This window comes from Barbatula barbatula, assembly GCF_947034865.1.
Source record: "Barbatula barbatula genome assembly, chromosome: 5".
NCBI lineage: Eukaryota > Metazoa > Chordata > Actinopteri > Cypriniformes > Nemacheilidae > Barbatula > Barbatula barbatula.
Genome location: NC_136769.1, coordinates 1939329 through 1965738, shown reverse-complemented (window position 1 = coordinate 1965738; position 26410 = coordinate 1939329). Strand labels below are relative to the sequence as shown.

Genomic DNA, 26410 nt, shown 5'->3' with positions numbered 1-26410 from the left:
ACATTAGCCTGAGTAGTGACGGACAGGCCCGCAGCTGCTTCAGTATTTTCCCGTCACTGCTTCACAATCGTGTCGGTCATCGACGTTCAGTCTCTGTGTGCTGCTGCCGCTGCGACTCCTGGCCCCGCCCCCGGGGTCCTACGAGGACCTGTTAGCTGCCTCAATTGTGCCTGTAGTAGCGGTAACCATAGTGATCAAATACCGTCGTCTATGACTGAACTGGTGATATTTGTCGACTGATGATATTACAACAACTTTTCTTGAGACTCGAGTACATCTGTGAGCGTATAAACATTAAAGTTAAACGTCACATCCGTTTGTGACATTATTGTATAGATTAAAAATGGAAGGTATAAATGTAAAATTTTGTTGGGTACCAGCACATATGGAGATAAAAGGGAATGAAACGGCTTATAAATTAGCAAAAGAATCATTACATAAAAACTTGGTTGATATTAAGGTTCCTCTGGGAAGAAGGGAATTGAAATCTGTGTTTAATAAGGAAATAACACGAGTTTGGCAACAAAGGTGGAAAAAACAGCACAGGTGGTTTTATAATATTGTGGAATCAGTGGGGAAAAGGGAACATTCCTATGGTAGACATAGAAAGGAAGAAGTAGTGTTTTCAAGACTAAGGTTGGGACACACAAGATTTAACTCAACAATGGCATTAATGGTAAAGCATGAGAATGGGTTGTGTGATGAGTGCATGGTGTTAGAAACAGTTGAGCATGTTTTTGTAAAGTGTAGTCAATATGATGAGCAACAGGATTTATGTAACAGCAGTAGGAGTGGGCCGGTAAACATTGTTGACATAATTGGAAATGGTTTGAGGGAAAGTCAGCAGTGTAGGGATGTGATAACATTTGTAGAGACTACAGGGCTGCACCATAGGATTTAGAAAGAGGAGGATAAAGAGCAGGATGATTATGCTCATCTTGAAGAGAGAGGAGCTCAGTGCAGATGTTGGAGGAGCTGAACACACAGCGCCAGCTGAAACCTGGGCTCTGATCCTTTGAGGTGTGTGCGGCATTACACCAAATATTTGATTTCATTTATTGCACAGATTCATCACCCATGTGGCTAAATATACAGTAGGAGGTGGAGCTTTGAATTGTTAAGATGTGTCATTTCATTAGCTGGCAGAAGCAGCTGTAGCCCAGGTGGAGAGACTCACAGGTGTGTTGTGCATTATTTCAAGGTTGCTCTGTTTTAGAGGTCTATTAAACACTCAGTCATACATTAGTTTTAACAATGTAGGCATAAATACTTTTGTTATATAGAAGACTAAATCCACCAAAGGGGGTCGAGCTTTCTCATATGTAGCACCTAAACTCTGGAATAGCCTTCCTGATATTATTCGAGGATCAGACACACTCGCCCAATTTAAATCTAGATTAAAAACGCATCTTTTCAGCCAAGCATTCACTTAATGCAAATATGCTAAATAAACCACCAGGAGATGCTGACATTAGATATTATTTTACTAGAATAATTGGATTTATTATATAAAACACCATGTAGTGTGTTTTACCCTTTCTTGGGTTTTTCGTTTTTCCCCTGTAAAGCTGCTTTGGAACAATGCAAATTGTGAAAGGCGCTATATAAATAAAATTGAATTGAATTGAATTAAATTATTATATTGTTTGAATAAATCAAGTAAACAGCGCTAAATTTTATTGACAATGCGCTCTGCAGACCAATTTTATGTCCCCACCAATGTCAAAATCAAACTTACGCCCTTGTCCCATTTTAAAAACACTGCACGGATATGAACAACTTTAAATATTACTTTCCAACAAATTATTTACATAAACGTTTACAACATTGATTTTCACATGAGCTCTCAAACAGCACACAAGTCTTGTTGATGTGATGCAGAAATAAACTTGTAGCAGCACCGATCAGAGTTAAAACTGGTGAGATCTGAGACAAACTTCTCATCTGAAACTCTTTAAACACTGATGCCATGTGGACGCTTTCTCTCCGGTGTGAGTTTCTATGTGTAATTCAATTTTATTTATAAAGCATTTTTCAGAATTTGCATTGTTCCAAAGCGGCTTTACAGGGGAAAATAGAAACCGAAACACACGAAAACACACAAAAAAAGGTAAAACACAGTACATGGGGTTTATATAACTAGTTAAATGATTCTAGTAAATAATATCTAATGTCATCAGTCTCCCGGTGGTTTATTTAGCATATTTTGCATGAAGTGAATGTTTGGCTGTAAAGATGTGTCTTTAGTCTAGATTTAAATTGGGCGAGTGTGTCTGATCTTCTAATAGAGTCGTGAAGGTTATTCCAGAGTTTAGGTGCTACGTATGAGAAAGCTCGACCCCTTTGGTGGATTTAGTTATTCTAGGTGTTATCAAAAGTCCTGAGTTTTGAGATCTTAGAGAGCGTGATGGGTTGTAGTGTGATAGAAGCTCTGTTAGGTAGGTAGGGGCTAAACCCTTTAAGGCTTTATAAGTGATTAAAGAACTTTAAAGTCAATACGATACTTAATGGGTAGCCAGTGAAGGGTTGATAAAATTGGGGTTATGTGATGATATTTTCTGGACCTGGTTAGAACTCTGGCAGCTGCGTTCTGAACTAACTGTAGTTTGTTTATTGATGATGCAGGACAAACACTAAGTAGCGTATTACATTAGTCAAGTCTTGAGGTCATAAATGCATGAATAAGCTTCTCCGCGTCAGCAACACATAGAATATTTCATCATTTGGCAACATTTCTTAGGTGGAAAAAGGCTGTTTTTGTGACATTGTCAGGTTGCTGTCTAATATAACACCTAGATCTCTTACTGTATTTATTGGAGTAACAGTACATCCTTCAACTCGCAGGTAATAATCTGAAATATTCGGTTAACGTGTATAAAAAAGAAAACTATTTTAAGAATATGGCAGGAGAAATGGAACAAGGAGTTAAAAGGAAGACAAATTTTTTTTTAGCATCCTAGACAAGTTACGGAGTGAAATTAGTAAATATCCACAGAATAATGAAAATGACATTGTTCTACTTTCAACTCCACACAACTATTTAACATTCACACTTTTATTCAACAGCACACTTTATTCAGATGCATCTTGTTGTGTGTGTTTGTGTGTGTGTTATCAATCATAATAACAGGTTGTTTTATACCCATTTTCCACCAACAAGAACCGGGTGCTGGTTCAGAGCCAGAGCTGGTTCGGAGTTGATTTGACTGACGAGCTTACTAAGAACCGGTTTGCCTTTCCACCGGCTAGAGCGCCACCCCAGAGCTAGATCTTACATCACTGCATACATCTCATGTTTCCCAGAAACGCAGCACCAAACACACCAGGCTTGTTCGAGATGCATCTTCTCACAGACCGATCATAATTTAGAAGCACTGCCAAAGCGATCCAAAAGCACAAGTCAAAAGCTCGAGTCGAATGCTCTTCAAACACTCCCGCAGTTTCGATCGGTTGCGTTACTATGGATGCTCATGGGTTTGCGAAAAATACATCGGCATCCAAACACTGCGGATCCAATGCGTTCTCAGAACCAGCACCAGCTCTGCCTTGGTGGAAAAGGGGAATCAGTGTTTCCTCCATAATGAGTTTGTGAATTTAAAAGAATGCTTTAACTAATCCATTACACCTTAAAGGTGCACTATGCAAGAGTCATTCATGGTTAGGTGTAGTCCTAACCCTAAATTTAAATAGTATTTTATAATATGTCCCTCTTTTGTGATTTCAGATTATAGATAAACATGTGCTTGTGGATCTACATCAGATGACCATGGCGACCCAGGTGTGGAAATGGAGGACTGTTTTTAATCTGAAATCTGTGTAATCTATGATGGACGATTCTTCTGACACCATATGAATGCATACGCTAGATAGCTAGATCATTTCGATTATAAAGTTATAAATATGGATACAAACACATCTCTTTGCTTAAGAAGGCCTTTATTATCATAATGTAGCTATGTTTTTGTTACACTTTTAAGAATGAAGCGATGTCATTTCCTTGGGCAACACGTTTATTTCTGTAGAAAACAGATAGAAAATACAGGTAAAATAAAGAGCAATTTCTCCGAACGTTCACTCTACTATCAGCGACTGATGCATGGTGTAAAAACAGGGTACATAACACTAGACACGTTACTCTCAAGAAATACATGCTCTAATTATATAAACAACACAACATAGGTCTGAACATGTACTGTGCCCTCTCTCACATGCCGACAGACATTTACAATATTTTAGTCTAAATGCACATAACTAGTATTGATAATAACTGTACATATCTCTTAATACTCCTTCCAATCACTGTTTTAATTGTCTTCAATTCCGTTTTTTTTATCTTCCAAGGAATATGCTAATGAACTAGATTTTAACGGATTAACGTTTACCGTGTTCTCACTATTAACGTACAAAATGATTAAATAAAAGCATTTTACCACTGTATCTGACTGGAGTTCTTGTTAACCGTATTGAATGCGCTTTTACATGTAATGGCTGACAAAGTTACGCTAAATGAGGGTTCACAGGTCCATTTGTGGACTAAAAATAGACACGTGCGCCTGCTGAACTCAAACTGCCCAGACTTGCGCCTACACACGACTTAATCAATGTTCGTCCACATCTATTTGGTTGATTATCCCTCTTCTCACACTCCTCTCGAGTATGTATCATTTTAGGCTTTTATTCCTCCGTTTTGCTCACGTTAAAAGTTACTAGTTCTTCTCGTGAGTTATGAACACTCTCGTCCGCCATTTCACGCACGACACTCTTAATTACAGCTAACATTAAACTTTTCTCAACGTACCAGACACGAAATACAGCTCCATAAAAATATAACATTATTAGGCATCAATAATATAAAGATTATTGTCAGCTTACCTGTAGAAAACAGATAGAAAATACAGATAAAATAAAGAGCAATTTCTCCGCACGTTCACCGCAATACATCTCGTGCTGAATACTACGTTCACTCTACTATCAGCGACTGATGCGCGGTGTAACTCTCGGGTGCCCTCTGCTGACGACTCTAAGGTTTGCCAAATTGAACAAAGTGTAATCAAGAAATGCAAGTAACTACCTAACAAGAATGATCACATTTGAGATTTAAAGGGGAAATTTAAAGGGGGTGCAATGTTATTTGTCCATTTTTACATTCTTAGGGCTACATTTTCATGCTCTGCTTGTATTTCTACGGTCCAATTAACATTAAACGTTTGTTTGCAATTCACAAAAATTACTTTTCTGTTTCATTGGAGGGACCCATTACATGTTTATAGTTTTTGTTTTACTGGGAGAAACAACATTTGTTGATTATTTTTCCATTGTCCAATCATTTTGTTAAAATATATTTATTTAATATTTTTGTCTTTGATTTTATGTACTTATTGGGGTTTATCCATTGTTCTCGGCTATTTTACAAAGAAAATATATATTTTAAAAGTACATTACTGTATAATTACACAGAAACTTAATAAAGTCACAAATAAAAGCCATACATTTACAGAGATTAACCTGAAAGGTAGTTGTTTTTAATGTATTTTCAGATAATTGATCTGTTTTTCTACAGTTTAATAAAAATTATTAACCGTAATATACTATAAGTGAATGAATTATGACTAATATTCTCTGTATTTTTACGTTTTTTTGTATTGTTATTTGACGGAATCCGTCTGGCAAATTTGCAGCGATTTACCTTTTTTTTTACAGTGTAGGCATAGCCTGCCAGGGCATGGTAAAACCCTAAATAAACCACATTTACATTTTTAATGATAATTTATACAAAATTTTAAATATAGTTAATTTGCAGCATTTGGAGTTTGCTATAATGTGCTTAATCACTAGTCGAATATAAACAGACATCACACCCTGGAGAAAGTTATTCCTGGAGGGAACATTCAGAGGGGGAAACATTTAAAACACTTTCAATTTACTGATTTATGTAATTTCACATACATTTCTGTCATGATCAGGAAAATAATCAATAAAACATTTACGGTAATTGTCTGTAAAAGTACATCTTTTAAATCTGTAAAAATGTACAGTAATGTTCTGTAGAAAAAAAAATGAATCTGTAAAAATAGTATGTGTTCCGTTTTCCTCCCACGGAAAGGGCAACCCAGTGTACAAAAGGAGATTACTCTGTTTTTCACATTTGGTTTCTTTATTACTTTACAAATGGAATCCAGCAGGTAATAAACCTGAAACAATAACAGTTTTGGTTCAACAACCATAATAAATAGCATTAGTCAAATACATATACTAATAATCTTCATTTCACAATTTTCATGTAGACGCTTCATACTTTTGCATAGGATTTGGCAGAATTTGAGGATTAGGTATAATGCTTAAAGGCATTCTGCAAGCAGAAAACTACAGCTCCCACAATGCCACGCGGCAAACCAGGAAGTAGCGGTCCGCGATTCATAATTCGACAAACATTTATGAAGCTAAAACAGTAAGCATAAATGGACTCGTGGTATGATTAATTTAATGTCTAACAGCTACGCCATCTCATCAACGTATAAGTTGCATTATCATAATCAGTAACTTATTTAGATTCACCGAAACATAGCGTTAACATTACCTTTAAAATGCAACGGACGAAACCGCAGTATAAACAACATAGCGTGGCAACAGCGGACAACATGAAGCGTACATCATAAAGCAGACAAGACAACATTTGAAATGAAGAGAGCTTACCAAGTGGCTGCACACCGGGTTGGATTTCTTAACGAAATGAATGAAACGCGCCTCTTTTTATCGTAGTAAACAAAGGTCACATGTTCACAGCGCACACCCCTCTTAAAGCGGCACTTCACTTTTCGGCCACCGAACCCCAAACGCCTCTCCACAAGTTACATTTTGTTTTACTTACATTGTTTAGCTCCAGTAAACATTAGATAAAACATGTAAATGGGGAAAAACTTTTTACAAATGACAGATATCTACAGAAACCACAACAGTATGAAATGCCTTTAAAAACATAATTTTTATGTAATTGTAAATTACAATACTGTCATTTCAATGTTAAAACTTTAAATTACAGCAAATATCTGTAAAACAACAACATTTTACTGTTTAATGAAAAACTTGGGAAATTCTGTAAAAAAATACACAATATTACATGTAAAATATGCTTGCCATATAAGATGAACACCTCCCAAGAGAATCTAACTGTTTATGGTTTAAACAACTAGAACTTAAATACATTCCAAAACAAGTTTTAAAGCTTGAACTGATGCATTTCTTTCATACAGTCTCCTGTAAAACATGTATGATGATACAGTAGAGATTAAAGACAAACACAACTAGAACAGTAAGTGTTATCTTGTGTTTCTTCAACTGTGAAATGTTTCTCTCCGCTCTGAGTTCTCGTTTCCTTCTTGAGGTTACTCATACATCCTTCCACACTGAAGTCATGCAAAAGACACTGATGACCCGCGAAAGGTTTCTCTTCAGTGAATTATCTTGTGTGCCTTAAGGCTACTTGCAGCTGTAAAACTCTTTCCACACTGTAGACATGCATGAGGTTTCTCTCCAGTGTGAATTCTCATGTGTGTCTTAAGGCTACTCAAGACTGCAAATGTCTTTCCACACTGTAGACATGCGTGAGGTTTCTCTCCAGTGTGAATTCTCATGTGAATCTTTAGGTGACTCGTAGCTGTAAAAGTCTTTCCACACTGTAGACATACATGAGGTTTCTCTCCAGTGTGAATTCTCATGTGTGTCTTAAGGTTACTCGTATCTGTAAAAGTCTTTCCACACTGTAGACATACATGAGGTTTCTCTCCAGTGTGAATTCTCATGTGTGTCTTAAGGTGACTCGTACCTGTAAAAGTCTTTCCACACTGTAGACATACATGAGGTTTCTCTCCAGTGTGAATTCTCATGTGTGTCTTAAGGTGACTCGTATCTGTAAAAGTCTTTCCACACTGTAGACATACATGAGGTTTCTCTCCAGTGTGAATTCTCATGTGTGTCTTTAGGTGACCTGTTTGTGTAAAAGTCTTTCCACACTGTAGACATGCGTGAGGTTTCTCTCCAGTGTGAATTCTCATGTGTGTCTTTAGGTCACCTGTTTCTGTAAAAGTCTTTCCACACTGTAGACATACATGAGGTTTCTCTCCAGTGTGAATTCTCATGTGTGTCTTTAGGTGACCTGTTTGTGTAAAACTCTTTCCACACTGTAGACATGCGTGAGGTTTCTCTCCAGTGTGAATTCTCATGTGTGTCTTAAGGTGACTCGTATCTGTAAAAGTCTTTCCACACTGTAGACATACATGAGGTTTCTCTCCAGTGTGAATTCTCATGTGTGTCTTAAGGTTACTCGGATCTGTAAAAGTCTTTTCACACTGTAGACATGCGTGAGGTTTCTCTCCAGTGTGAATTCTCATGTGTGTCTTTAGGTCACCTGTTTCTGTAAAAGTCTTTCCACACTGTAGACATGCGTGAGGTTTCTCTCTGGTGTGAATTCTCATGTGCTGTCTTTCACTCTTTTTGTCTCCTGTTCTCAGAGCTTCTTCAAGTGAGCCTTTCTGCAACGTTTGTGCACGTTGATGTTTCTGATCAGCATCTTTTACTTTATCTTGACTGTCCGTCATATCTGAAGTGAACAAAACTATCTGTTAAACACAGTTTTACAATTGTACAAAACAACAGCAGAAGACAAGATCATAGTTTCATTTTCAGGGAACACAGTCATTCAGTGCACTGAGTATTGCTTTGGATAAAAGTGTTTGCCATATAAGATGAACACATCCTAAGAGAATATTTTAACTTTACTCTGTTTAAATTACAACATAAAATTAGCTTAGACTGTACATTATTGACATTTGTATTTGATTGACAAAATTTATTCATTGTGCAATTCAGAGAGTAAATGTATGTTTATTATTATTTTTCCGAATAATGTGTTTTATAATTAAAATCATTACTGTCATGATATCTCAGTGGTTTGGATTGAATGAATCAAGTATATATCAAGAATCAATGCGAAATATTTTCAGGTACAAAATAAAAGTCATCAGATGTGAAAAAACACTACATAGTCTTCACTGTATAAATTGAATATAGATCAATCCTTATTAGAGTCACACCAGTCAAGAGCATTGAGTGACGACTTTCTTTGTCTTTTGTTGTTTTATTAACAATAATAACAGACTGTGATTTATAAAGCTGCTGTCACTTTAAGTTCAGTACAGCAGAAACGATGCCCCCAAAAATATAGTCGAGTAAAAGAAAGAATAACAACTAAAAACCAACAGACTGTGTCTCATGTAGTCGAGTAAAAGAACAAATGCATTATGATAATTTGATGCAGTTTAGTGATTCACTTTCAGTTCTAATCTTCTGCATTTGTGGTTTATCAAATAAATGAAAGCTTAATAATTCCTCCACTGTCAGAAATAAAGATTTAAAAACAGAAACCAACCTCTGTGTTCTTTAGTCCTCTGAGTTTCTGTTGTGTGTAGTTCTGGATCTCTCGTGTTCTCAAGCTTCTCTTCCACAAACTCCAACAACTGTGTGAAGATTTCAGTTCTTACACCTGAAGTGATTCTTCTGCTTGTTGCTTTCTGGTATTTATTGGTGGTTTGATGTAGGAGGAGCTTTACTGAAGGTGTCAATCACTGTTGGTGTGAACTGGAGATGTTAGAGAGACATTGTCAATAACTCAACTCAGCTTCACTTATATAACATCACTAAAAACAACAATTGTTGACCAAGATGCTGTCCACTATATCAAATACCAACATTAATCTCCATGTTTAACAAAAATGACAAAAACATCTCGGCCACATCACAAATCAACTACAGAAACACAAGCAAAGTGAGAGCAGTTGTCATAAAAACATCTAACAATGATCAATTTCTTTGGTCTTATTCATGATGGATAAATATTAAAACTGCTTATTATTTATTATTATTATAATATTATTATATATATCAATGATTGTAGTGTTTTGAATATCGATACACTATCATGAAAAAATATTGCGCTGTAGTCTATCAATATTTTTGAGGATAACTGAGGATTCATGAGGATGTCCGCTATGTACATTAGCCTGAGTAGTGACGGACAGGCCCGCAGCTGCTTCAGTATTTTCCCGTCACTGCTTCACAATCGTGTCGGTCATCGACGTTCAGTCTCTGTGTGCTGCTGCCGCTGCGACTCCTGGCCCCGCCCCCGGGGTCCTACGAGGACCTGTTAGCTGCCTCAATTGTGCCTGTAGTAGCGGTAACCATAGTGATCAAATGCCGTCGTCTATGACTGAACTGGTGATATTTGTCGACTGATGATATTACAATAACTTTTCTTGAGGTTTTTCACCAAACAGTTTTTCTGTGCAGCATACGAATGATTTATAAGTATTTTTATGTAAATAATCATTATAGCATGTTTAAGAATACTTTTCAACCTTTTACAGCAACATAAAATCCAATGATGTCTGTAAGACCTAGAGGCCTAAAGTTGAATAAAGCTCAGAGGATGAGGCACAGAAAACCTCTGACCAGTGTATCTTATCTTTTTAAACATGAGGTAATGATGCGCCGACCACGATTATAAACGTATCCTGTTGCCTAGGATCTACTGGTGGCGAGGCAGAATAATTGGGTATTAAAAATAAGAGATAACAGGAACTTATCTGATTGGTACAACAGAAAACCCCCTTGCATTAGTTTCAATATAACTATGGGCTGGAAAACACTGTCATTTCAGATGCTTTGGGAAGATCTCAACTTTCTTTGATTCAAACAAATAAAGTTTTCTCTTTGACACCTGGACCTTCTTTGTCTGAGCGATTCTTTGAAACTACAAGATCAACTTTCCATGACAAGTGTAAGTTGTTTGTACTACTGTCATGGTTTTTGGAAATGGCTTGTAATTTGGTGAAGTGTTTTTGTTCCACTTAAAATAAAATTCAATAGCCTAACGTCACATTTGTCACTTATCTGTTATTAGCCTAACAGTGAAAACACATCCATTGGTGTTAATAGAGCTGCCGGTCTTCTGCTGATGATCATGAACGTTTTCTTTTTGTTTCAGTATAACAGACACATCAGTGTTAACAGCTGTCATTATTCTACACCCATAGTTCCCATTTTCACCTCCTTCATTATGCTGATATCTTAAACTCTCATGGAAATGTCCTCACAAAACAGATGTTTGTGTTTTAAATATTGATATAATATAATATAATTCAGAGATTGTTTCATTTAAAATTGATGATAAATGAATCCAGTCGATTTTCAGTTTGTTTCTGTCGTCTGTATATAATGTAGGGTTCTGCAAATCTTCCATGATAGTGTATCAATAGTCCAACCATTTCTTTAAATTGTGTTTTACATTAATGAGATAATTGCATTATCCTATACATTTATACATAAGTATCTGCAATCGAACCCACAACCTTGCGCTGTTAACACAATGCTCTTACCACTGAGATACAGGAAAGCTGTTTTGACATCACATACAGTGCATATGGCCAATGTCTCAAGAGGGAGCAGCATGACACACCAGCTTCCAGAGCCGCCACCTGGATGCACTTTGATTTTATTGATGCATGTTTCAGCGCTCATGTAACATGCATTCATTGTGATTTCAATGATGCGAGATGTCTCCCTAAAATGCAATCTAAAGTATGCACAAACTAACATTATGGTAAAAAAGACATAATAGGAATTGGTTTAAATGAAGCTTTAACGGTGTCTACTGGTATGCGAGTGTTGGGATGTTAAAAACAAGTTGTATTTTCTGCTCTATTTGAGACATTTTTATTTGTAAAAATCTATTGCAAAATGTATAGTATGAAAATCTATGTTATTGTGACTTATGTATCATGCTGCAGTGTTCACATTGGATGATGGATCTGCGACAGGAGGTTACACACTGTGTGACTTTACAATAGGTCACAATCACTGACAACTGTCTGCTCCGCAAACAACGTTTCACAACCAAACGCACGCGCGAAGTGATGCGTGATATTAGCGTTCTCGCGGGAACCTAACTTTGCCTTGTATCTTGCTTTCTCATTGGCTGTAGGTTATCGCAGATGTCATTTTCCAGTCAAAACTCATTTCACACAGCAGGATTTTGAGTCGCCGTCAGCAGGTATATATATTTAGCATGCCAAATATTTCACGGGAGTCTGTGACGCGTCTGCATTAGAGCGAACGGACTCGGAAGCTTGAGCCACGTGGTGTGGAAGAGAGCGAGCGACTGCACACCTGCATGTTTGCAGTCATCTGACAGAAAAGCCATTGATAACATTTATTCCTCGTATTGTTTGTACAGCACTAAAAACTCACAAACTTTTGAAAGAGTAAGTCCAAATATATTTGTAAGCAGGATGATGGGGAAAACAAACCAGTGGGCGCTCCGTGTTTAACTCATTTTGTTTTATTCCATTTCAGTATGTGTATTTCTGTATTGTTTTTGAAATGCTTTGTTTATTGAAAACAAACCGTGCACGCGTTTGCATTTACAGTAAAGTAAGGAAGACCTGGAACACCTTAGGTGTGCAGAATCTTATTGAACTACACTAAAATGGCCACATGTGTGTAATAGAATGTTATGGAAAAAAAAATTCACTCAACAGATTGTCACTTCAAACCTGTATGACTTTCTTCTGCAGAACACATTTTAAAATAATGTTGGGAACAGAAAACCTTTGGTCCCCGTTCACTTGCATTAGATTTATATCCATACAATAAAAGTGAACAATCGTTATTGGTTACCAACATTATTATTGGTTATAATCTCTTCATTTGTGTCTTGCAGAAGGCAGAAAATCTCACCTTAAAAATGACGATGGGGAGTATGACTATATTGATTTTTAAGATAAACTATTCCTTAATGGGACAAATTGTACACAATGTAGCCGGGGAGCTAGCTCCTTTAGCTTGAAGGGTGTGGCCGAGTACATGGTTTGAGAGGACACTAAAATATGAGGTCCGGTCCCTTTGTTTAGATTGCACGTGTATGGAAGCCTTTGGGTGAGCTCTCCTTGTCATGTGTGCATGGCTATTGCCCAGAGCAGATGTGAAGTACTTCCTTGTTATTCTGAGTGGACACCATTGGAGAGAGGGAATAAGTGGGTCACCAGCTGATAGACTATCGGTAATGCTGGGTGTTTTGATAGAGGATATTGGTCCAGTGTTGCAGTAGGTGTAGTTGTTCCTCCGGTTATGGTTGTGTTTTCCCTTCGCTGGTTTGTCCCTGTAGGTGGGTGCTGTATGTTTCCAATCTAGCTGTGGGCTAGGATGGTGATGTATGGGACTGACTAGCGAGGTGGTTTATTTTTTCTACCTTGTCCCTTCCCAGTCTCTCATTTCTGGCCATTAGAACATGCGCCATACCACATTGACGCCTGCCGCACGTGGATTACACTTGTGCATGGTGTGGCATTGTTTTTGGCAGGTATTATGTTTTTATTTGCAGTGTATTATGAGTGGGTCAGCTGCCGAGTGGTTAGAGCCAAGGGTTACTGATCAGAAGGTTGCTGGTTCGAATCTCAGTACCAGCAGGTCATGACTGAACTGCCCTTGAGCAAGACACCTTACCCCTGATTGCTCTGCAGTAATGTGCCACTGTAAAAACTAGTATGTCACTTTGGATAAAAGCGTCTGCCAAATGAATAAATGTATATTATGAGTTTCGGGACATTTACCCAAGCCTTTCAAATTTAAAAACAGAAAATCATTTGTACTTTCATTCCTTACATTTGACTTTATTTTAGACATCAGAGGTGGAAAGATATGTGAAGGACAGAAAGGACGATGTGGCTTTTGGGTTGGTGTTGTAGAAGCTGGTGGAACAGTTGTGTCTGGTTGAAATCAAGGAGGCCGATATCCAAACATGGTCACATTCACAACAGACTAGGACATGGGACAAGAGAGGAAAACAGGGATTCCCTGCCATTGCATCTGCATGACATACTTCCCTCCCTGAAAAACACAAACACACAAGTTGGCTTTAAAGCTTTTAACCTCACACAAGAGCAAATTAACCATAAGTACCTTTTGTGTAACACCACATCCATTATAGGGTGTAGCATAAACAAGACCTCCATGAGTGTGTGAAGTGTGTCCACAGTTAGGCGGCAAATGACCAAGAGGAACCGGTGCAGAACTATCTGTGAGAAATAAGTTAAAGGCGACTCAATGCTGAAAATCTCATTACACTTTTCATTAAGGGTCCAGTGAAATTTAGCAGCATCTAGCGGTGAGGTTTCAAATCGCCACCAACGGCTCACCGCAGCCCCTCCCTTTCAAAGCACTATGTGGTAAAGGACCAAAGATGTCATTGTGTTTTCACTTTTGCCGAAGGATCTACACACTCTGTAGAGAAGTTTGCCCATTTAGTGCTACAGTGGAAACATGGCCAATTCCATAAAACTAGAAGCACCAGTTCGATTTTATAGGATATTTGAGCATCATATAAAGTATAATTTATTGAGTCCAACTGACACAGGAAATAAAAACATTACAGCAAACAATTTGTCAATTTTGCCAGTGAAGGTAATACAAGTCAAAGACAAACAGGAATTCCCAACTTACCTCGACAAAGCTCAACTTGGTCCACACCAGAACCAAAGAGTTGCAAATTCATAAAATCTTTATCACACTTCAGCTTTGGAGACATTTCATCCCAGGGTACTTCAGATGGGGCTTCAAATTGATCTTGCATTGCAGCGCTTCTCGGCAGATCTGAAATACAATGCAAGTGATTGGTAACAGTGTATATGAATCCATAAACATTGTACAAGTGCATTACATACAAGAGACGCTGTCGTCATCAATGAGGTTTCCAAAATCAGCAAACTGGTCATCAAGTCTCTCTTGGTCTGACATATCAGAAAGAGTTTTATCCCCTTCATCACTAGCTTCATCTGCAATACAATGCAAACGATTCATAACCGGCATTTCAATACCATACACAACAATGACAAGTATATTACATACCAAAGAAGGTGTCGTCATCAATGATGTTTCCAAAATCAGCAAACTGGTCATCAAGTGTCTCTTGATCTGACATATCAGAAAGAGTTTTATCCCCTTCATCACTAGCTTCATCTGCAATACAAATACAAGCGATTCGTAACCGACATTAATTCCATATACACCATGACTCACAAGTGCATTACATACCAAATAAGGTGTCGTCATCAATGGGGTTGTCAAAATCAGCAAACTGGTCATCAAGTCTCTCTTGATCTGACATATCAGAGAATGTTTTATCCCCTTCATCACTAGCTTCATCTGCAATACAAATGCAAGCGATTCATCACCGGCATTTCAAGTCCATATACACAACAGTGACAAGTTTATTACATACCAAAGAAGGTGTCGTCATCAATGGGGCTGTCAAAATCAGCAAACTGGTCAAGTGTCTCTTGATCTGACATATCAGAAAGAGTTTTATCCCCTTCATCACTAGCTTCATCTGCAATACAAATGCAAGCGATTCGTAACAAACATTTAAAGTCCCAGTGAAAATAAATTACTTTTTCTATCTTTTCAAGAAATGTTTCAGCGTATATTGTTTTTAGTTTATCAGTGTAGGTCACAATTCCATTTCCCTCTGAAATGTATCAAAATACTGAAGTGAGAACAGCTGCAACTTCCGGTTCACATGGACTTTTAATCCTTTTTTAATCCACATACACTGCAATGATGCACAAGTGCATTACATACCAAAGAAGGTGTCGTCATCAATGGGGTTGTCAAAATCAGCAAACTGGTCATAAAGTGTCTCTTGATCTGACATATCAGATAATGTCTCCCCTTCATCACTAGTCGTTTGTGTCCAAGACAAACTTCTGCAGTGTATTAAAGTACTGAGTGTACTGACCGTAAACACAAGTAGAATAACAAATTCATTTCCTCTGCTTTTGCAAAACGCCATTGTGTGCACAAAGATACGCTACTAGTGCACAAACAGTCTACTGTGCTGCTTTATGAGATCCCATATTGCTCGTTTGGTCAATTGTAATGTCCATGGCCAATCACAAACTTAGTTTAATCACTGACGTATAAGGTTCAGGTGTTTCATCTTCATGTGAGACTCTAAGCAGAGGAACCACGTATGATAAATGTGTCCGTGGTCACTTTTGCGATTCCATGTGTATTTACTTCGTTTATTTATTGATAAGTTTAAATTGTTTATTTTTATATTTCAACAATTTTATGATACTTAGTGGGCACATACACAACATTATCGCTTATTTTATACAATTTATTCCTTTATTAAAGGTCTTGTGTTTATATTTTAGCGTTCCCATGATGCCTTATGGTACATGTCACTTCAGGGTTTACCATTTTTGAGAGAAGATGCGACGTTTCTTTCAAGGTGTTTATTACGATATAAGAAGATTGTACAAACCTCTCTTAACTCACAAGCAGGCAAGGATATATTGATCTGTACATGAATACTGTGGCTCTATTTTACAGGCCATTAGCATTTGAAGAAAGAAACGGAATAATGTAGAAATGAAACACTGCTTCTTCACTGTATGAATGAAATAAACACACTGATTTAAAATAAAGATGCAAAAGAGACTTAAGGCTGGTGATTTAGATCCGACTGTTTACTTTCCATTAAAACACAACGGACTGTTTTCATGTGTTTTTGACGTAACCTCGTATTTCATAGTGAAACGCGCAGAAAGACACAATAGAGAACTTATTTTCATGTTTATGTCTTTTATGTTTACACTCAACATTCACATTCATACACACAATACATCCATGCACTCGCACTACATTACTGATATTTACATCCACACCTGATATTTTGGTTCTGTCGGTGAAACTTGTGTTACATGTATAATAAATGTATGTTTTGCACTGCTTGTTTGAGGCATGGTCTCCTATCTTTTGTTATGGCTCTGAGCCAGTCGGAACATTGTGTAAAAAGCAAATATGAGAATTCTTTAGAAAAAATCGATTTCGATTTTCACGACTATACGGGTAAATGAGATCACGCTCTCAAATAGCAAAACTATAATATGTCACGACTACGCCACCCCAGCATTGACCCAGCTGGGGAAATACCCCTACAAGGGCACACAAGTTCGTTTCTCTCTCTCCCACAATCACAAGACAATGAGACGTGAATCCGTACAGAAAAATATAATTCTTTACTTGATAATCACAAATCATTTAAAAGGCTGTCAGTGAAACAATGGTGCTAGCTGGCCAGGCCACTGGTTTGTATATGAGCAACGGAGCTCAATCACTACACAGACATGCAGGCTCTTGTGACGGAGCTGGGGTGCACTATTAGCTGGGCAGGCTAATAGTAACTTACATACAAGGATATTATAATCAAGCTGCTATTAACTCGACATGCTGCTATTTGAAAATGGTGCTCACAAGTTTCTATTCGTCTTGTTGGTCCCGGTAACCCAGCCCCTGACGCAAGAGGTTCTTACTTGGCTCTGTTCTAGACCAGCAATGATCTGGTGCTACTACTCTTTCTGGTTCGGAGCTGGTGCTTTGTGTGTGGAAAAACAAAGAACCGATTTGAAACTAGGCTCTGGCTCAGAACCAGCACCAGCTCTCCCTTGGTGGAAAAGGTTGAATCAGTGTTTCCTCCATAATGAGTTTGTGAATTTAAAAGAATGCTTTAACTAATCCATTACACCTTAAAGGTGCACTATGCAAGAGTCATTCATGGTTAGGTGTAGTCCTAACCCTAAATTTAAATATTCATTCATTCATTCATTCATTCATTCATTTTCTTCTGCTTATCCGGGGCCGGGTCGCGGGGGCAGCAGTCTAAGCAGAGATGCCCAGACATCCCTCACCCTAGACACTTCCTCCAGCTCTTCCGGGGGGACACCGAGGCGTTCCCAGGCCAGCCGGGAGACATAGTCCCACCAGCGTGTCCTAGGTCTTCCCCGGGGTGTCCTCCCGGTCGGACGGGCCCGGAGCACCTTCCGGGGAAGGCGTCCAGTAGGCATCCGTAACAGATGCCCAAGCCACCTCAGCTGACCCCTCTCGATGTGGAGGAGCAGCGGCTCTACTCCGAGCTCCTCCCGGGTGACCGAGCTTCTCACCCTATCTCTAAGGGATCGCCCAGCCACCCTGCGGAGGAAGCTCATTTCAGCCGCCTGTATCCGGGATCTTGTCCTTTCGGTCATGACCCAAAGCTCATGACCATCGGTGAGAGTAGGAACGTAGATTGACCGGTAAATTGAGAGCTTCGCCTTGCGGCTCAGCTCTTTCTTCACCACGACGGACCGGTACAGCGACCGCATTACTGCAGAAGCTGCACCGATCCGTCTGTCAATCTCCCGTTCCATCCTTCCCTCACTCGTGAACAAGACCCCGAGATACTTAAACTCCTCCACTTGAGGAAGGAACTCTCCACCAACCTGAAGTGGGCAAGCCACCCTTTTCCGACTGAGGACCATGAATTCGGATTTGGAGGTACTGATTTTCATTCCAGCCACTTCACACTCTGCTGTAAACCGTCCCAGTGCATGCTGAAGGTCCTGGTTTGAAGGGGCCAACACGACAACATCATCCGCAAATAGCAGCGACGAGATCGTGTGGTCCCCAAACCTGACACCCTCCGGCCCATGGCTGCGCCTAGAAATTCTGTCCATAAAAATTACGAACAGAAGGGCAGCCCTGCCGGAGTCCGACATGCACTGGGAACAAGTCCGACTTACTAAATTTAAATAGTATTTTATAATATGTCCCTCTTTTGTGATTTCAGATTATAGATAAACATGTGCTTGTGGATCTACATCAGATGACCATGGCAACCCAAGTGTGGAAATGGAGGACTGTTTTTAATCTGAAATCTGTGATCTATGATGGACGATTCTTCTGACCCCATATGAATGCATACGGTCGTCTGTCAGAAGCTAGATCATTTCGATTATAAAGTTATCAATATGGATATTTTTCTTACAAACACATCTCTTTGCTTAAGAAGGCCTTTATTATCATAATGTAGCTATGTTTTCATGCTCTGCTTGTATATCTACTGTCCAATTAACATTAAATGTTTGTTTGCAATTCACAAAAATTACTGTTCTGTTTCATTGGAGGGACCCATTACATGTTTATAGTTTTTCTTTTACTGGGAGAAACAACATTTGATGATTATTTTCCCATTGTCCAATCATTTTGTTAAAATAAATAGTCTTTGATTTTATGTACTTATTGGGGTTTTATCCATTGTTCTTAGTTATTTTGCAAAGATAAGCTATATTTTAAAAGTACATTACTGTATAAATAAAGAGAAACTTAATAAAGTAACAAATAAAAGCCATACATTTACAGAGATTCAACTGAAACATGGGCGAGGCTAGCCCCTTTTTAGGGGTGCTTCAGCATGGGGATTGTTTCAGCACCCCTAAAACTTGGAGTAAGAACAAGCCCGTAGGCAGGGGGGGTTCGGGTGGTTCGAACGAACCCCCCATCACTGCCAAAGGTCCACAAAGCAACGTCTCTGAATGATAAGGGGGAGGGTTTTATATATATTTTTTTAATTAAAAGGATTTCTATATTTTATCCACTCAATATTGCAGGGCCAATATCACTGAATATCACACTATGTTTTATTATTATAATTACGCTATGTTTATAAAATGTCCAAAACATACTACGTAGTTTGAGGTTTAAGGATGAAAATGAAAACATCCCCGCTTTGCTAATGGTGTCATCCTCTTCTCTTCTTCTCCTCTCTACCTGCACGACCGTCATCCAGCGCGAAACACACGCGGAGTGAGAACCCGTTATGTAGTGTTGTGAATCAACTAAGTTGCTCGAAAGCTGTCTCACACTTCTTTCCTTTTACATAGAGTTGTTATTATTGCCTAATGTTTATTATATCATTATTTTAGTATTAAGTAGCTTATATATTCATATATAATATCATATTCAGTGTTGTTTCACTAAACCCCACCCTCTTGTGGTGAGTTGTGGTAATATAGCCTTTTGAGTGTTGATTGAGCTGCACTTTGAATACGGTTAATAGATGTCTCATCTCAAATGTGGCTATCCCGGTGGCTCACCTTTGCTCTACTGCTCCCAATTTAGCTGTATTCAAATACCGCAAAGGATTATTATCAGTGTCCACAACACAGGGTGACCCTTGTAGATTTTCCCTAAATTTCTCAGAGACTGCCCACTTAAGGGCCATGTGACGAGTCACCCCTTGCAAAATCAGCGTCGCCGTGGAGACGGAGGAAATCAGAGTGGCGCACCTGTTACCACCTGCGGCTCATCAGAGCCGTTATAAAAGCTGAAGCCACGGTGAGCAAGCTCTCCGCACACACGCACGCACGCACAACCTCCGTATGTCTTCTGTGTTTTATGAGGTTCAGACGACTGACCCTTCGGCAGGACGACACCGCCACCCAAACAACCAGCGCAACAAACCACCCACTCAAAGGTCTGGTATCCAGGACTTATCTGCCGTGGCTAGTAGGAGCGCCTTTCCCAGTCTTTTCCCGCTCCCGCGGCTATTTCAATAAAAGTTGCCCTCCGGGGTTGTTTGGCATTTATAGTGTACGTGTCGTTACTCTGCTCGCCACAACTGGTGGAAAATGCAGGCAAAGTAACAAATGAAACATATCCGCTATAAAGCACCGCTCTCTCTCGATGTGGAGCTGGAGTCTCTATTAAAATTTATTCCAGCGGGTGAAAAGATATTCTACTTGAAAATCTATCATGGTGGAGAGGCCAGGAAAGCAGTTGAAAGATTATTTTATCGAAACTCGGAAGATGCATAAGGGAGCGTTGAAGGTTTAACCTGAAGATTCTTCTCATTGAAGTCTAACTCTGTCCCATCTGTAAACTGTCCTACAGGTATAACACTTCATTCACTGAATCTCTGTGCAGTTTCAAGATTTTGGATCAAAGGATCAAAGCTTGAGTTGACAAAGAAACTCCACGAGCTGCTTCATGGTACCAACAAAGCTTGATCACGTTGGTTTGGTTTTGTCAACCCAAAACTAATCCAATAACCCTGAGTTTGTTCAGCTATATTCATGGTACAGGCCCCTCGTCTCCTTTGTGTTGAATCCTTAACTTGAACTCTTGTATGATATGGTTTAAAATATAACGACTGGAAATGTATTATAAAACTTGTCCACAGATTTTTCTCCGGTGTCTATAGGGTTGTTTGAACAATACATTCTTCCAAATATCATTTAGTCAGGTTTTTAGTTTAGCCTAAAAATGCATTTAAAGAGATTTTTGGACCAACAATCTGCCACAATTCAAACATTAAACAACTAGTCACAGAAACAAACTACAGTTTAGTCAAGCTTTATTAGGTTTGTTCAAGAACCTGAAAGACAAAACATTACACTAGGCATCAATAGAACACCCAATTAAGAACTTATCCTTTCATGTACCCGCTTGATATTTAGCAGGGGTGGGTCTGTGGAGTCCTGGCCTGTGGGGTCCTGGCCTGTGGAGTCCTGGCCTGTGGGGTCCTGGCCTGTGGGGTCCAGGCCTGTGGGGTCCAGGCCTGTGGGGTCCAGGCCTGTGGGGTCCAGGCCTGTGGGGTCCAGGCCTGTGGGGTCCAGCAGGGGCTGGTCCTGGCCTGTGGGGTCCAGCAGGGGCTGGTCCTGGCCTGTGGGGTCCAGCAGGGGCTGGTCCTGGCCTGTGGGGTCCAGCAGGGGCTGGTCCTGGCCTGTGGGGTCCAGCAGGGGCTGGTCCTGGCCTGTGGGGTCCAGCAGGGGCTGGTCCTGGCCTGTGGGGTCCAGCAGGGGCTGGTCCTGGCCTGTGGGGTCCAGCAGGGGCTGGTCCTGGCCTGTGGGGTCCAGCAGGGGCTGGTCCTGGCCTGTGGGGTCCAGCAGGGGCTGGTCCTGGCCTGTGGGGTCCAGCAGGGGTTGGTCCTGGCCTGTGGGGTCCTGGCCTGTGGGGTCCTGGCCTGTGGGGTCCTGGCCTGTGGGGTCCTGGCCTGTGGGGTCCTGGCCTGTGGGGTCCTGGCCTGTGGGGTCCTGGCCTGTGGGGTCCTGGCCTGTGGGGTCCTGGCCTGTGGGGTCCTGGCCTGTGGGGTCCTGGCCTGTGGGGTCCTGGCCTGTGGGGTCCTGGCCTGTGGGGTCCTGGCCTGTGGGGTCCTGGCCTGTGGGGTCCTGGCCTGTGGGGTCCTGGCCTGTGGGGTCCTGGCCTGTGGGGTCCTGGCCTGTGGGGTCCTGGCCTGTGGGGTCCTGGCCTGTGGGGTCCTGGCCTGTGGGGTCCTGGCCTGTGGGGTCCTGGCCTGTGGGGTCCTGGCCTGTGGGGTCCTGGCCTGTGGGGTCCTGGCCTGTGGGGTCCTGGCCTGTGGGGTCCTGGCCTGTGGGGTCCTGGCCTGTGGGGTCCAGCAGGGGTTGGTACTGGCCTGTGGGGGTCAGAAGGTGCAGTGGGGGGCCCTGGCCTGTGGGGTCCAGCAGGGGTTGGTACTGGCCTGTGGGGTCCTGGCCTGTGGGGTCCAGCAGGGGTTGATCCTGGCCTGTGGGGTCCTGGCCTGTGGGGTCCTGGCCTGTGGGGTCCAGCAGGGGTTGGTCCTGGCCTGTGGGGTCCAGCAGGGGTTGGTCCTGGCCTGTGGGGTCCTGGCCTGTGGGGTCCAGCAGGGGTTGGTCCTGGCCTGTGGGGTCCTGGCCTGTGGGGTCCAGCAGGGGTTGGTCCTGGCCTGTGGGGTCCTGGCCTGTGGGGTCCAGCAGGGGTTGGTCCTGGCCTGTGGGGTCCTGGCCTGTGGGGTCCAGCAGGGGTTGGTCCTGGCCTGTGGGGTCCTGGCCTGTGGGGTCCAGCAGGGGTTGGTCCTGGCCTGTGGGGCCCTGGCCTGTGGGGCCCTGGCCTGTGGGGCCCTGGCCTGTGGGGCCCTGGCCTGTGGGGCCCTGGCCTGTGGGGCCCTGGCCTGTGGGGCCCTGGCCTGTGGGGCCCTGGCCTGTGGGGCCCTGGCCTGTGGGGCCCTGGCCTGTGGGGCCCTGGCCTGTGGGGCCCTGGCCTGTGGGGCCCTGGCCTGTGGGGCCCTGGCCTGTGGGGCCCTGGCCTGTGGGGCCCTGGCCTGTGGGGCCCTGGCCTGTGGGGCCCTGGCCTGTGGGGCCCTGGCCTGTGGGGCCCTGGCCTGTGGGGCCCTGGCCTGTGGGGCCCTGGCCTGTGGGGCCCTGGCCTGTGGGGCCCTGGCCTGTGGGGCCCTGGCCTGTGGGGCCCTGGCCTGTGGGGCCCTGGCCTATGGGGCCCTGGCGGCCTATAAATGGTTATGGGTACTTGAGGGTCAGAACGTACGGTGGGGGATGCTGTTGGCAGTGTCAAAGGGCAGGAAAGAGTCACTTCACGGTCAAGGTATAACAAAGGGAGATACCTTTCCATATCCTGAAAAAAAGACAAAAGCACATTAATATTGGCTTTCATAATAAACAATCCGGTTGTCAAGTACACATAGAAAAGCAAAGAAAAAAGGTGTAGTTGACAGGACTATTACGTCTTACCTTCATTACCCAACAGCTTCCAGTAAATGGTGCTGTAACCACCAGATCACCACGAACAGTATCCAATGTGAACCCACATTTAGAGTACTCTGACAGCAGAGGCTGCCATGATCCATCAACTGAAAGGAGGGGGAAAATCCTCAAGAACTAGTCAAGTTTAAATTCACTCAAGAATAAGACAAAAACTACCTTTGATCATAACAGTTTCAGCCCCGAGTCCAAGCAAGACAACCATTCCAGTGGGCAAGCAAGTAGCTGTAGGATGGGAAGCAAAATCCGTAGGAAGGGGAGAACTCACAGGGCATGACGCCTGCACAGGTGCCCCCATTATAATCATAGACACAATATAACTTCCACCCTGTCAGAAGAGAGAAAAGATTAAGACCCATTTGCACAAACAACTGCAGCAAAAATGTATAAATGACCTGTTGTCGGACAGGACAGCCACTGAAAGGAACAGAAAACGAAACATCCCGACGAATCCTCTTCACAGAGATACTGCAGCTGGCTGGGATTTCAGACACAGGCACTGGAGAACCCACTCCTATTTAAGAGAAACCATACCATAATAGACCTTCAATTGTGAAAAGGAAACCAAAAGGTTGTATAGGCTTACCTCTATCAACTAGGAAGTGGGGCATTCTTGGACCAGGAACACGCAATGTCATGGCATCATTACCACAGTGCACAGAAGGACCCAGATGTTTCAGCTTATCCTCAGCAAGTTGGAATAGTGCTTGATTTAGTGGAATAAAACAAGTTAACAAGTTGCCCATTTAAAAAAACATGCAATGTAAACATTTTACTGTGAACATACCTTGTTCACCAGACCAGTAGCCATGAGTCTCTTCTCCTGTTCTCCCAGCAGAATCATTGGATACACCACTGCCAATAATAAGCTTGCCAAAATTGAGTGTTCTGTTGGCAATGGTGTCATGAGGAAAACCCATTCCTGCAACAGCAGCATGACCAATCCTTAAACAGCTTGCTGTAACCACAGTCAAGCCAAAAAGTAAAAGATCCCTAAGCCCCAGCATCGCAAGGGCAATACTGTACTCTATTCTAGTGTGCTATTTGTACTCACCTTTTGTACTCAATCACTTGTTAATTTACATGGCTGACCAATCAAATCTGTCATCTGTGTAATCAATCACCACTTAGCTTATTGTTTTCACCTGTGTCTAATAACTTTGTGAATTAACACAAATATCTAGAAAATCTGAAGCCTGTATTGATAAAGCGTTATTTCTGGGGCCATGGTGGTTTCCTGTAGTTTGCAATGGAAAGACTGCGGTTTGCACAACGTGGTCTAAGAAGCCGCGTTTATTTACACCAAAGCGTTGGATGCGCAGTATTTGTTTACAGTGGTTTTAAAGAATTACAAATACTTGAAAATCAAAGTGATGTAAAAAAACATCTTAAAAAGGTAATATAGCTGTTTTAAATTATTTAACTTAAATTTTATTGGACTAAAAATATATAGTTGTATTTTACAACTTTTTAATACCTATTTTAGTTCAAATTATTTTAGTTTAAGTTTGTTGCTTTGAGAATTTATAAAAACATTTTTTTGTTTCAACCTTGAAATTAAATCTGTTATAGTTCCAAGTCTCACCAAGTGTTTTGTCAAGTTTGATCTTGCTATTATAAAAACTGACCATTTTGTGGGTCTTCTTGCTGCTTTACCACGAAAATCCAGGTTTGCCAATGCTTGGTTTGACGCCACAAAAATATTATATACACATGTATATATATATATATATATATATATCAAAGTGATGTAAAAAACATCTTAAAAAGGTAATATAGCTGTTTTAAATGATATATAGTTGTATTTTACAACTCGATTTATTAACCCCTTGATAGGCACCGCCTATTTAATGAACATACACAATGAAAAAATACAAAATGGACAGGGACTTGTGAACACAATGAAGACAAAACACATATTATATACAAATCGATTTTGCAAAACACTGGAAAGGTCTAAGACTCTAAAATACATATTTCATCAAAGATATAATGTTTGTCATAATAAGATAAGAGTTAACTTGCAAAATATTGAAGCTGGCGGAGCAGTGACAGTAAGCACGATAAATACTATATACGATATATAATATAATTTTATTTAACTTAAAAATCGAAGGCATCTGAAATTGGTGTTTTTTACTGTGTAGTGTAGCAACTTGATACCTTCTGTCCTATGAAGATGAATGAGGACCTCTACAGTTCTTTATTGTGTGATTACTTCATGTGCATCATGCTTTCATCAGAACTTGATTTATTTGCTGCTCTCTGAGGATCCCTACCATGTGTTGACATTTCCGCTCTGCATACAGTGGATTTACTAATGTGCTGAAAATGACTTCAAGTTTAAATTAATAGATAAATGTACCAATAAACAAACTCATCAATCAGTAAATGAATGAATGAAACAACAGAAATAAAATAGAACTAATAATAATACAAAGTTGTCATGTTCTCACTGCACATGAGTTCTCTAGTGATGAGTGTTAGATGATATCATGATGTATGGCACTTGTTATGGTGTCAGACTTTCGCATAAAAGTCAGATTGATCAGCGGTTCGAATCCTGCCAAGTACCATTTGTGAGAACATGTAAGGGAAAGAATATACTCTGATGTAATACACGAGGCCACGATGGCTGATGTTATTGATGTAAGGGTGGATGAGATGTATTTTTATATATCTAATTCACTGTAAAGAAAAACTGTTTTAAAATAAAATGCAGAGGGAAAAGGCAAAATTCCACTCGGTACTAAATTGTTCTCCTGAAATCAAAGTACATCCCTGTTAGATTTAATTTCTGCATAAATGAATGCAAGCCCGCAAAATAATGAATTGTGAAGTAGTTAAGCTCACTGAATACATTCCTGGCTAAATAGTTGGAGGAAGGGATTCCCTCTAAACTAAACATTCTTAGTCTTACAATGCTGTACCTCATTTGGTCATTCTGT

At 40.8% G+C, this 26410-nt stretch overlaps 2 protein-coding genes across 3 annotated transcripts; both read right to left on the bottom strand.

Annotated features, from left to right (window-relative positions):
• Window positions 1-6165: 6165 nt before the first annotated feature.
• Window positions 6166-9539, bottom strand: LOC306894668 (uncharacterized protein). The gene is made up of 2 exons (XM_079457384.1): window positions 9425-9539; window positions 6166-8596 (listed from the first exon to the last, which is right to left on the bottom strand). The coding sequence occupies exon 2, from the start codon at window positions 8592-8594 to the stop codon at window positions 7449-7451; it is 1146 nt and encodes a 381-aa protein (XP_079313510.1). The 5' UTR covers window positions 8595-8596; window positions 9425-9539; the 3' UTR covers window positions 6166-7448.
• A 4138-nt stretch (window positions 9540-13677) lies between these two features.
• LOC306894833 (uncharacterized protein) lies at window positions 13678-15955 on the bottom strand. 2 transcript variants are annotated; one of them, XM_079457668.1, is made up of 8 exons: window positions 15688-15955; window positions 15329-15436; window positions 15142-15252; window positions 14956-15066; window positions 14772-14882; window positions 14551-14700; window positions 14011-14126; window positions 13678-13938 (listed from the first exon to the last, which is right to left on the bottom strand). In XM_079457668.1, exons 1-8 carry the CDS (start codon window positions 15896-15898, stop codon window positions 13870-13872), a joined length of 987 nt encoding a protein of 328 aa, XP_079313794.1. In that variant the 5' UTR covers window positions 15899-15955; the 3' UTR covers window positions 13678-13869. The 2 variants fall into 2 exon arrangements, with proteins under 2 accessions (XP_079313794.1, XP_079313793.1); XM_079457667.1 differs by having other exon boundaries at window positions 14772-14876; window positions 15688-15916.
• Between the last annotated feature and the right edge of the window lie 10455 nt (window positions 15956-26410).

Coding starts and splice junctions, on each gene's coding strand:
- LOC306894833 (XM_079457668.1), bottom strand. CDS start 15,898: ATGGCGTTTTGCAAAAGCAGAGGAAATGAATTTGTTATTCTACTTGTG. Junction 14,883..14,955: donor TGATGACGACACCTTCTTTG/GTATGTAATATA, acceptor ATTGTATTGCAG/ATGAAGCTAGTGATGAAGGG. Junction 13,939..14,010: donor GATGTGGTGTTACACAAAAG/GTACTTATGGTT, acceptor TGTGTTTTTCAG/GGAGGGAAGTATGTCATGCA.
- LOC306894668 (XM_079457384.1), bottom strand. CDS start 8,594: ATGACGGACAGTCAAGATAAAGTAAAAGATGCTGATCAGAAACATCAA.